This window comes from Ceratotherium simum, chromosome X, assembly GCF_057802395.1.
Source record: "Ceratotherium simum simum isolate JZ-2026a chromosome X, ASM5780239v1, whole genome shotgun sequence".
NCBI classification, from domain to species: Eukaryota; Metazoa; Chordata; class Mammalia; order Perissodactyla; family Rhinocerotidae; genus Ceratotherium; species Ceratotherium simum.
Window position 1 is genome coordinate 83,675,282 of NC_141940.1, and position 13,480 is coordinate 83,688,761.

At 37.1% G+C, this 13,480-nt stretch overlaps 1 protein-coding gene across 6 annotated transcripts in view; it reads right to left on the minus strand.

The window, feature by feature from the left end:
- Positions 1 to 292: 292 nt before the first annotated feature.
- KLF8 (KLF transcription factor 8) overlaps positions 293 to 13,480 on the minus strand; it is a 60,513-nt gene continuing 47,325 nt past the window's right edge. For 5 of the 6 annotated variants that reach the window (XM_087427172.1, XM_087427169.1, XM_087427170.1 and 2 more), the window contains one exon: positions 293 to 6,553. In XM_087427172.1, the coding sequence (XP_087283298.1) occupies positions 6,372 to 6,553 (182 nt within the window). In that variant the 3' untranslated portion in view covers positions 293 to 6,371. Of the gene's footprint in view, positions 6,554 to 9,956; positions 10,705 to 13,480 lie in introns of those variants that run through there. The other variant, XM_087427173.1, reaches the window with a different exon arrangement.

Genomic DNA, 13,480 nt, shown 5'->3' on the forward strand with positions numbered 1-13,480 from the left:
ACAAACTCTTATGGTATTCTTTGTAGGAAATATACAAAAAGAGCACGCAGTCTTCATGGAGCCCCATTCAGTGACATGGCTGAACAGCTTCCCAAGAATGGAGAAGTCCTCATGTGCTTACACAAATTATTGTGTTTAAGACATCCCAGCTTGCTTTCTTGCCCCATGTTACTATACAATAGTCTAATCACAACTTTACCCAGTTAAGGGAAAGAAAAAGATCTACTTATGCCATACCATGTTGAGGAAACATAAAATGGAGACAAAGTCAAGATAATAGCCATGGTTTATGAAGTTTAAAATATTTTTATTAATAAAAAAGTATAATAATCAAACAGAAGATTGCTTAGTAACCAAGCACACACCCTGCCTAGATGCCACAGAGGGAGAGTCCCATTGGGCTAGAATAGAGTAACCTCTAAGTGGCCATGATAACTGAGGCAATTCTTGAGTATCTCCAGGTGCATAATAGACTTGTATATGAGAGATTGCTCATGATCCTAGCCTCAAAGCCATGTCTCTGGAACAAGAACTAGTAGAAAATAGAGGAAAAACAGGGTGCTGCTCTAAAGCCCTGAAATAACAAGGCACAAACATAAGAGTTACAGAGACTAAAGCTTAATATACTGTTCTATAATTTCTTTAAACAAACCAACAATGACAAAAAACTCAATAAATCCCTTTACTGCAGGCTCCTTTCCCCAACACACACACACACATACACAAAAGAGTCAGTTTCTGGCACTGCTTTCCCACTGTGACCTCCTGTCAAAACACAAGGATGGACACCACCAAGGATTCTCTTCCTCTTTTCATTCAGGAATACAATAAAAACAGCACTACATATAACATATTTATAAAGTAATGTCCAACACAACTACTTGTACTGCCTCTGGGAAACATCAACTGGAAGGGAAGGAGAGTTTCTTAACAGTTAACAAAATAGTTAACAAAATAGTATCTCTCCCTATACCCCTGACCCACCACCAGAAAAGGAAATGGAAAGTGAAACCAGTGTTTGATAATCAAAGAAATATCCTGTCATGTGTACAAATTCTATCTTCTTCATCCCACTCCCACCCCAACCACCCCATCCCACTTCCCTCCTACCTATACTGTTCAGGGTACACTCAGTGGGGAAAGAGAAATTGTAACTAGTGAAGTCAAACTGGCCAAAGTCTGAAGGGCTCTGGGAAATTCCCTTTGTGCTTCTCATAGGGTGACATGTAATATGGTCCAGGCAGAGTAAGGAAAGGGGAAGAATGCAGCTTTTAAAGCAATGGATTTTGCCTACCTATTCCTTTAGGCCCTAATGTGCTTGGAGTCTGAAAACAGATGAGAATCCTATTGCTAGTAATGAAAAGAATGTAGAGAAAGTGAGAGGAAAAGAAGAAAGAATATTGCTTCCAGTGACCACTCTTCAATTATCTTTGTCACTGACTCAAATTTAGCTCTTTATCACCCAGGAAGCCTAATCCTCTCCTTTCTCTAGGGTAAATATAGGGTACTATACTTATCATTATAGTGATAATCATAATATTTTGTTGTTCATTTAAGGATCTCCCATCATTTTTGCAAACATCCATTAATGAGAATCCTCACAACATTCCTGTGAGGTAGATATTTGGATTCCCATTTTACAGATGAGTTAACTGAGGCACAGAGAGGTGATGCACTTGTCTAAGGTCAACCAAGTGAGAGATGGGAAAATATGGAAGAGAGGTAACTGAGGGTAGCACCCCTATTGTCAGAAAGTCATATTTACCAATGAGAAAATATAGTGCTATGTGTTTCTTTAAATTGGGCACACCCACTTTCCTCTGTGTCCATCTCTCTCTATAGGTATTAGCACACTGTGGAGGATCAATAATTTCTCTTGGCTTGTTCAAGGTTAGGTCAATTTCCAATGGTTTGGCTCTTGAGAAAACTTTTTGGGGACAAAATAGACCCAAACTTCCTGAAACTCAGATCAGAGAAATCTCTAATTTCTAAATTTTTCAGATTACTTTATTTCAAAGAGCTGTTGGAGTTCTAAAAATGTTACTATTGTGTATGTAAGTACTACACTCTAGTCATTTCCCACAGGTGTACAGGTTAACTAGATACCACAATACATGTATACTGGAACTGAACAATTAAGTAAATAGATGGCAGAGTGTGTGAGCCAAGTTTCTCACTGTTGGAGTGGGAGGTTACAGATAAGCAAAGAAAACAGGTTAGAATAATTCATGTGGTAATGGATTAGAGTTGGAGACATTAGTATGAACTCAAGTTTAGCTTAATAAAGATATGGATGATTACATACAGAAATATTTATAGATACATGTATATACATGAGTCAGTGTACACACATATATTTCCTTCCTCTGTCAGCTGAGATGGCCAAGAAGCAACAATACCCAGTACTGACAAGCACATCTAAGGCCCAGATCCTGGTTTCTAATATAATTTTCCATTAAAAGAAACTAGGACTCCTTAAAGAAATGGTTGATTATAGAATTGGGCCCAAAAAATGTACAAGATGAGCCTGGAGCATCTTGTAATGCCAGAAAATAAGGATGTGCTAAAAAAATGATAGGGGTATGTCAAAAGGACTTGGGACTCTACCCAAAAGAGTACCCAATGGCCAAAACTGGAACAATTTAGCAACAAAATAAAGTTGTATTGAATTATAACCCAAAGTATGAGATAAATATCCATGAGTCCCTACTGATACAAGTAAATGATTGCATAAATAAATAAATGAGGGAGAAGAGACAAATTTCCCATGAGGAAGAATTCCAAAAACTTTAGGTAGATACCCTCAAGAATGTAGTGCATAACTCACCACTCAAGTGTGGGCTGCACATAGTGATTTCCTTCAAAGAGTACAGTATGAAGCCGGGGGGGGGAAGAATACAGAGGAGAAATCTGACAAACACTATCTCAGCCAGGTGATCAAGATTTAAATCAAGATTATAAGTCATGTTAATATGATGTGATGAAAATGACAGTTTACCTCTATGTCCTTCCTCCCCCAAACTCATAACCTCAGTTTAATCATGAGAAAAACATCAGACAAATCTCAATTGAGGGACATATTCTTTGGAACTGTCAAGGTCATAGGAAACAAGGAAAGTCTGAGAAACTGTCACAACCAAGAGAAGCCTAAGGAGATATGACTACTAAATGGGACGTGGTATCCTGAATGAGATGTTGGAATAGAAGAAGAATATTAGGTAAAAACTAAGGAAGCTGAATAAAGTTTGGACTTTAGTTAATAACAATGTATCAATATTACTTCATTAATTATAACAAATGTACCATATTAATGAAAGATGCTAATAATAAGAAAAACTGGCTATCAGGTATAGGAAAACTCTCTGTATGATCTTTACAACTTTCCCTAAATCTAAAATTGTTCTAAATTTAAAAATTTATTTAAAAAGTTACTCTCACAAACCTTTCTGTCTTGCCCATAATTCCCTCCACCTAATCCACCCAACCAGTTCCCATTCTTCATAGTTTTTCCTGAAATTTTCAATCATAATTCTCAATAGTTATGTTTAACTGCCAATCATCTACAGATGGAAGAATTCTATTGAAACAAATCCCATGATATTATCCAACCCTATGGAACAAGGCCATTTTCCATGACCTAGGAAACTGTCCACATAATGGTGCTTTGCTGGTGTGAGCACAGAAAATTCAATTAATCTCAAATGCTACCTAAGAGCAACAGTTCCTTTCCATCTCATTGTCTATTTAGCAAAGTTCTATATGCTTTTGGTGCAGTACTCTATTGTACTATATTTGAATCCCTGTACCCTATGAAATACTCTTAATAAATTTTGAAATATTTCTTAAAGAATACATAAATAATTGGAAGGATTGTATATTATTTGGAGGGGAGAAGGTAATGAGAATAGGGTTAGAATTGTTTCCTGACTATAGACAATTAATAAAGCATTAACAAAGTCCTTCATTACTTTGCAGGAAAAAATTTGAATAAAAGCTTAGGGATGTCAGGGATACCAATATTTGAAATCCTAATTTGATCATCCTAATTAGTACAATAGTATGTTTTATAGCCTTTATTTATAAATAGATCATATGCTCCAATGCAAAAGATCCTGAAGTCTGAGGGGCATGGGTCAGTTATAAACTCTGGAAAAGGAGTCTCAGCATCCAAACTCTGGGGAAAATGGGTAATCCCTTGGACTTGACTGTGAAATACCATTATCAACTACTCAATTATAAGCTTAAATCTATGTATGATGGTAATTCAACTTGAACAATCTGTGTTATAGCTACATAGAAGTCCCCTTTAACAGACTGGCCCTAGATACTTCCTAGTGTTTTAGCAATTAGTCTACAGTGTGGAACTTGCACACCAAAAGTCAGGGAAAAGTCTATATCAAAATAACAATAATAATAGTAAAAATCCACATGTCATTTTGAAAAATATGGCAATTTTTGAATTTTTGAGGGATATGGTTTGGAAAGACATTATAAGTTAAAATGAGGTAAATCAAATGTGAGATATAATAGAAAGTGTTAGAATAGAAAAATTATGTGTCTAATGTTATATGTCAATGACCACAAGCACATTTTACATACTATTTAATCAATGGTAAATGATGTTGTGAGTGGTCTAAAGTTTTCTGAAGCATAACATATAAAATTGGACAAATACTGAAAACAATCATATAAAATTTTCTTTAATTTGGTTTAATAATGTGATCCCTGGGAGAATGGGTGTGCAGGTCTACAAGGCCTCAAGGAAACATCTGGGGAAAGAATCTGACCCGTATTTGTCTCACTTGTAAAATACGAATGATGGGTTAGACTAGATGGTTAATAGGATCCCCTCTTAGTGCTAGAATTCTATGATTTAGTCAGAATGGACGGCCTTGGGAGGTAGTAACAAAAAGTATTAAAGCAGGGACTCGTTGAATTTCCACCAAGGAAAAGGGGTTCACAATGAAGACAACCTTTAGGAGAGAGGCCGAGTCCAAAACTAAGTGATGCAACGCCCCCTCGCCTCCGGGAGAGGAAATACGCCATGTGGAGGTAGATCTGAGGTCCAGGGCCTGGAACAGAGGGTTTTATGTTGCAGAGACTATCATGAAACAGTCTGATTGGGTAACCAAATGTATATATTGTGCAACCTGCTGTAATGGCTAAAAGAAATGGCTTAGGCATTCATAGCAATTACAGAACATCAAATTGCTTTTTGTAGGTCAGTTTTCACTAAAAGCCTCTTATATTCTGTTTGAAGCACAGGAATGCATACTAATAAGGAATTAACAAAATTTTTTCTTCCAATCCCTCACCTCTGTATAACATGGCCAGTGTGTGATTTCTCATCATGCAATATGCTCATAACAGTTGTTTTATGTAAACAAAGGAATAAACAGTATAGTGCAGCCCCTCAAGACACGAGAATCTCAACAGGCTGCCATTTGAATGAGGTTTGTGATTACAGCACTTTAGATATCCTATACAAATGAAAGTCCCCCTCTATTTGTTTTCAGAAGCATCTTAGGCCTGATTGTTTCTCTCACTTCCCAACATACTCTCCTGAAACATTTTTCTCCCTACTGGCATGTCAATGTGTGTTTTGAGCATCTGACCAAATTTAACCTAACAAAGATTATCATAATTGTGCAGCAAAATCTTTAATCCTGAAAGAGGAGGAAGAATAGGACAAGGACAAGGACAAGAAGATCCCTTCATTCCCTTCAATAGACTTAAGAAGCAGAAGCACCAGCACTGTCTGAAAACCAAATTGTAAGAAGAAATAGATTGGATTCACAAAACCTTTAAGTTTGGTATGGGACTCAGCTTATTTACTGAGAATGTGCTCTATACTGAGGAACCAAATCTCTGTAAATCTTACCAACCAACTACATTGTTATACCCTCTTCTATCTATGAACTTGAAAAAAGTCATTTTAGAACACTACCAAACACTTTTAAATATACTGATTCAAAAATATAGATAATTCCAGAAAACAAGAGAAAAAATAGGAAAAAAAGCAGCGTATGTTTGTTCACAGCCTTGAGTTTGATTCCTGTTTTGTTATTGTTGGGAAGATGTCCTATCTCAGAGTAGAGATGGGGGTGGAGGGGCAACCATGAGTGCCACACTGGAATTCTACCCACGTGGAGGTTGAAAAAATTGGGGACTGGACAGTGGAGAGGTGAAGGTGGAGGATGAGGAACCTCCATGGGAGACCAGCTACCTTTTCCTCTAGTCTCATCAACCTGGCGCAGTGATCTGCTCCAATCTCATCCTAGAGGCAAGCTGAAGTCAAACAGTTTCCTCATGACTTCAGCACACACACAGGAAAAAGACCAGTGCAGCTCTTCTAGCACGGTCTGTGCCGCTCACATGGTATCATGGCGCCGGCGGTGGAGGGAGAGGTGGTCAGAGCGAGAAAAGCTACGGTTGCAGTCTGTGCACCGGAAGGGCTTGATGCCTGTGTGCTTGCGGAAATGGCGGGTGAGCTCATCTGAGCGAGCAAATTTCCAGGAGCAGCCATCCCAGGTGCATTTATAAGGCTTCTCTCCTAAAAAAAAGGGAATATGACAAAACAAAAGGAGTCAGAGAAGAGATGTTTAGATACTGGAAAGATAACAGAATACACAACCTTTTATCAAGTCTTTGGTCAAAAGGCGAGGTAATCACTTTGAAGACATGCTCTTGTTCACCTTTACAGAAGTCCTAAAGAGAAGCCAAGATGGTAAAGTGGAAAGCACATAGGATCTAGCTCAAACAGACCTTTGCTTGAATCCTAGCTCTACTACATACTAGCTGTTCAACCTTAAATAAATCACTTCTCCCTGGCTGGGTCTCTATTTTATCATCTCTAAAGGGGGATAAAAATACCTCGCAGGGTTATTTAAAACAGTTTCTTTTTTAAACACAGCTAGTAAATGATAAAACTAGGATCCAAACACACATCTTTGACACTTTCCACTGTACCACACTGTAGTAATCACATCCTCTTCTCTATTACCTCCCAACAAATAGTCTAAAATAGAGCCATACACACAGGAAGAAGGTGTGATTCACTAGAATGTCATTCACTAGAATGGGCCCTCAGCTAAGGCTACAAGCTTTCTTCTGTGTAAGGTCAGAAACCAAGGGCCTGGAACAAGTTGAAGAGAAGTGTCAGGTCAAACTTTCTGAAATAGCTCCATGCTCAGTATCTCCTGGTTGCATCTGGGTTATATACATGGAGAACATGTATGCTCCAGATAGAAAGCTAAATGAAAAAAAATAGTATAAAAACATTAACATAGTATGACCCCATTATGGTGTATAGCTCACACACCACATATTTATATACTCAGAATAAAAGCAATATCAATATACTTAAATGTAAATTGAGAGAAATTATTAGTAGTAAGTGAATATCTGGAAAGTGAGGATGAGAATGGTGGGAAGAGGACTTTTCCTTTTTTACTTTTCACCTTTCTGTATTGTTTGAATGTTGTAACAATCATGATGTTGTTTCTTATAATAAAAATTTTAAAATGAAAAGGAAAGAAGCTATATGAGCAAAAATGAATATTAACCGTGGTTAAGTCTAGGTCATAGGATTACAGTAATGTCTGTTTTCTTTTTAATGTGTTTCTCTATTTCCCATGTTCTACAATGAGCATGTATTATTTTATAATCATAAACAAGCAATAATTCAGACACAAAATGCATTGGTATTCTAATGGTTTCTCTTCCTCTGGCTCTTTCTCTTTCTCCTTGTAAATTCTCTGGGGCATTTATTTATTTATTTTTTTTGTGAGGAAGATCAGCCCTGAGCTAACATCCATGCTAATCCTCCTTTTTTTTTTTTTTTGCTGAGGAAGACTGGCCCTGAGCTAACGTCTATTGCCAATCCTCCTCCTTTTTTCCCCCAAAGCCCCAGTAGATAGTTGTATGTCATAGTTGCACATCCTTCTAGTTGCTGTATGTGGGACACGGCCTCAGCATGGCCGGACAAGCAGTGCATCAGTGCGCGCCTGAGATCTAAACCTGGGCCGCCAGTAGCGGAGCGCACGCACTTAACCACTAAGCCACGGGGCCGGCCCCTGGGGCATTTACGTTTATGCTGATCTAAATTCTGGTGGCAATCTAGTTTGCACATACTGTTTTTCAACTTACTGCTCGTCACCTACCAATCCTCCCAAGTGTTTACTAATTAACTGTAGAGCTTTAAAATAATGGGCAACAGAATGGAATTCACTGACTCACAGTTTTGGACCATACCCAGGCAACCATTTTGATTAAAGATTAAAGATAACCAAGGATTAAAGATGTCAATTACTGATCATTTCAATATTCAGAAATTGCTGCAGTAGCTGCTAAGAAGAATGAGAAAGTTGGATGTATTGAGACCAAAAGGTGGCCAATGAATTGTTATCAAATGAAAAGAAAAAGCTACTGAATGGCTACACACACACACACACACACACACACACACACACACACACACAAGGGGATCCCATTTATGTTTTCTAAACCACTGTACCTCTGTGCTTCTGTGTCTCTCTGTCTGACTCTCTCTCTTTCTCTCTCTCATACACACACACACACCAGACAAAGAAAAGATCTGAAAGAGTACACAGAAAATTATTAACAGTGGGGAAGAGACTGAGACTACAGATGGTGTTGAGAGTGTGTAAATGGGATTTTCACTTTTTGGTCTATGTAATTATATCCCATCTCCACACCTCCCAACTGTTGCATTGCTATAAATTTTGTTGTAATCTCTCAAGAATTTCTCCTGAGAATTCCTATCTTCTCTACACCCAAATGAAGAAAATTTGACTTGTAAAGCAGTGACACCCCGTGGCGATGGGAGCTCATTGCTAGAATACACAGATTACTGTACAGGAATTCAGCAAGGAGACCATTATTCCTATTTCAAAAGCAGTTACATTTCATTATTATTGAACAAGCTCTTGTTTGTGCCAATGTACTTCATACAACACAAGTCATGACCTCCATTAACATATCTAAATTGAAGAACAAAGCATACATAGGGAAAACAATTGAAAATATAATGTGTACATATTAAGTATATGACAAAGATAGTTAACGTAAAATAAGTTCCAAGGCTAAATAATAATCTGTGGGCTAGTGTGAAGGCATTGAGCTTGAGAAATGGGTAGATTTAATTTTATTTATTTACTTATTTATTTAGTTAATTATTTATTTATTTAATTATTTATTTATTTTTCTTATTGCAGTAACATTGGTTTATAACATTGCAAAAATTTCACGTGTACATCATTGTACTTCTATTTCTGCATGGACTACATCATGTTTACCACCAAAATACTAATTACAACCCATCACCACACACATGTACCGAATTATCCCTTTAACCCTCCACCCTCCCCCCTTCCCCTCTGGTAACCACCAATCCAATCTCTGTCCCTATGTGTTTGTTTATTGTTGTTATTATCTACTACTTAATGAAGGAAATCATACGGTATTTGGCCTTCTCCCTCTGACTTATTTCACTTTGCAGAAATAGAGTAACACAATAATAGTAGGGGACTTTAACACTCCACTTACACCAACAGATAGATCATCCAAACAGAAGATCAATAAGGAAACATTGGCCTTAAACGACACCTTAGAACAGATGGACCTAGTAGATATATACAGAGCATTCCATCCAAAAACCGAAGAATACACGTTCTTTTCAAATGCACATGGAACATTCTCCAAGATTGATCACATATTAGGCCACAAAACAAGTCTCCATAAATTTAAGAATACTTATTTATTTTTAAGCAAATATTGGTTTATAACATTAGATAAATTTCAAATGTACATCATTATATTTTGATCTCTGCGTAGACTACATTGTGTTCACCACCAAAAGTCTAGTTTCCATCCATCACCATACAAACATCCCCCTTTACCCCTTTTGCCCTCCCCTGACACCCCTTCCTCTCTGGTAAGGGGAATCTGTTCTCTGTATCTGTTTACTGTTATTGTTTTTGTTTACTGTTTACTGTCCATATATATGGAATATGTATTACATCTTTTTTATCCATTCATCTGTCAATAGGCACTTAAGTTGTTTCCAAGTCTTGGTTATTGTAAATAATGCTGCAATGAACATAGGGGTGCATTTATCTTTTTGAATTAGTGTTTTTGTACACTTTGGATAAACACCCACAAGTGAAATAGCTGGATCATATGGTAGTTCTATTCTCAATTTTTTGAGGAATCACCATACTGTTTTCCATACTGTCTGTGCCAGTTTACATTCCTACCAGCAGTGTATGAGGATTCCCTTTTCTCCTCAACCTCTCCAATACTTGTTATTTCTTGCCTTTTCAATAATAGCCATTCTGATGGATATGAGGTGATATCTCACTGTGGTTTTGATTTGCATTTCCCTAATAATTAGTAATGTTGAACATCTTTTCATGTGCCTGCTGGCCATCTGTAGGTCTTCTTTGAATAAATGTCTGTTCAGATCCTCTGCCCATTTTTTAATTGAGTTGGTCATGTTTTTCTTGTTGAGTTGCATGAGTTCTCTATATATTTTGCACATTAACCCCTTACCAGATATATAGTTTACAAATATCTTTCCCCAGTCAGTAGGTTGTCTTCTTTTGTTGATGGTTCCCTCTGCTGTGCAGAAGTTTTAAGTTTGATGTAGTCTCGTTTGTTTATTTTTTCTTTTGTTTCCCCTGGCTGCGGAGACATATTCAAAAAGATATTGCTAAGACTGATGTCAAAGAGCATATTACCTATGTTTCCTTCTAGGAATTTTATGGTTTCAGGTCTTATATTCAAGTTTTTAAATCCATTTTTAGTTAATTTTTGTGTGTGTTGTAAGATAGTGGTCTACTTTCATTCTTTTTCATGTGTCTGTCCATTTTTCCCAAAACCATTTATTGAAGAGAATTTCTTCCTCAATCGTATGTCCTTGAACCCTTTATCAAAAATTAGCCATCCGTAAATGTGTGGGCTTATTTCTGTGACCTCAATTCTGTTCCATTGATCTGTGTGTCTGTTTTTGTGCCAGTACCATGATGATTTGATTACTACAGCTTTGTAGTACATTTTGAAATCAGGGAGAGTGATACTTCCACCTTTGTTTTTTTCCCCTCAAGATTGCTTTGGCTATTTGGGGTCTTTTGTTGTTCCATATAAATCTTAGGATGCTTTGTTCTATTGTAGTGAAAAATGTCATTGGGATTTTAATAGAGGTTGCCTTGAATCTGTAGATTGCTTTAGGTAATGTGGATGTTTTAACTATGTTAATTCTTCCAATAAATGAGCACAGAATATCTTCTGATTTCTTTGTGTCTTTGATTTCTTTCGACAATATCTTATAGATTTCACTGTATAGGCCTTTCATCTCTTTTGTTAAATTTATTCCTAGGTATTTTATTCTTTCTGTTGTGATTGTAAATGAGACTGTATTCTTGATTGCTCTTTCTGCTGGTTCATTGTTAGTATATAGAAATGCAACTGATTTTTGTATGTTGATTTTGTACTCTGTAACTTTATTGTATTTACTTATTATTTCTAAAAGTTTTTTGGTGGGTTTCTTAGAGTTTTCTATATATAAAATCATGTCATCCAGAAATAGTGACAGATTTACTTCTTTCTTTCCAATATCGATACGTTTTATTTCCTTTTCTTGCCTAATTGATCTGGCTAGGACTTCTAATACTATGTTGAATAAGAGTGGTGAGAGTGGACATTTCTGATGGTAGCATCTTATCTTCATTGGCCTATGCAGGTTCTATCCTTTTCCTCTTCACCTTCTACGTTTCTGTTGTCACAAATTATCCCTTTTCATATTGTGAGTTTGTTACCAAACTGAAGTGGTTATAGTTACATTTAAGGCATTTTTTCCCTTTAACCTTTATAATATAATTAAGTGTTTACTAACCTATTCTGATATAGAGTTGCAATTTCTTGATTCTGTCTATCACCTTTCTCAGAGCTTCGTATACCTTTCCCTTTTCATTTCAGGTAGGAGAGCTTCTTTCAACATTTGTTGTAAGGCAGGTCTAGTGGTGATGAACTCCCTCTACTTTTGTTTGTCTGGCAAAGCCTTTATTTTTCCTTCAAATCTGAAAGATTAATTTGCTGTATAGAGTATTCTTGTCTGACAGTGTTCATCTTTCAATATTTTGAGTATATCTTTCCATTCTCTCCTAGCTTGTAAGGTTTCTGCTGAGAAATCTGCTTATAGACTAATGGGGGTTCCTTTGCAGGTTGTTTTCTTTTTCTCCCTGGTTTATTTTAATATTCTCTTTTTGTCATTGAGTTTTGACAGTTTTATTATCATGTGTCTTGGAGAATGTCTTTTTGCATTGAAATAATTGGGTGTTGTATTAGCTTCATGAATCTGTATATCCAGTTCCTTCCCTAGATTTGGGAAGTTCTCAGCCATTATATCTTTAAATAAGCTCTCTGCTCCTTTCTGTCTCTCTTCTCCTTCTGGTATACCGATTGCCCTTTCTAAGGGATAATTCTCTTAGAATTCTCACATTTAATAAAAAAAAATCTTAGTTCTGTCTCCTCTTCTACCTGCATCATTTCTGTGTTTCTATCTCTGAGCTGGCCAATTTTCACTTCCATATGGTCTGCTCTATTTCCAATGCTTTCTAATGCAGTCTTCCTCTAATTTTGCGTTTCTCAGCTCCAGAATTCCTGCTTGGTTCTTTTTTAGAGTTTCAATCTCTTTGGTAAAGTATTCTTCCTGTTCATTGATTTTATTCCTGAGCATATTGAACTGCCTTTCTGAGTTTTCTTGTAGCTCACTGAGTTTCTTCATGACAGCTATTTTGAATTCTATATCAGTTGGACCACAATCTTACATGACTTTATGTTTGGTTTCTGGAGAATTATTTTCTTTTTGTGATGCCATTTTGTCATGGCTTTTTGTGGTGTTTGGTGAATTATTTGTCTGCTGGCACAGTCATAGTAACATTTTTGTTATTTAGGTATAGCTTTGCTTGTTGATTTTTTTTTTTTTTGCTGAGGGAGATTGGCCCTAAGCTAACATCTGTTGCCAATCTTCCTCTTTTTGCTGAGGAAGATTGGCCCCAAGCTAACATCTGTGCACATCTTCCTCTATTTTGTATGTGGGATGCCGCCACAGTATGGCCTGATGAGCGGTGCATAGGTCTGTGCCCAGGATCTGAACCTGTGAACCCCAAGCCACTGAAGCAGAGTGTGTGAACTCAATCACTACACCACTGGGCTGGCCCCAGCTTTGTTTGTTTTGATTGAAACTTTTCAACTGGTTGGATGTTAGAGGCCTTTCTTTTGTTTTTCAGTAGGTGGCACTATAGTGCTGGTTTTGGGTTTCTCATTTGAGCTGCCTCTGGCTATATTTGAGCATCTGCATGGTCTATCCTCCACTGCCTCTATTTGGGGTGTTGCTGGTACTCTTGTTGTCACTCCCTGTGCCTCTGAGGGTTACTGGTGCCCGTGCCACTGTGGTCCT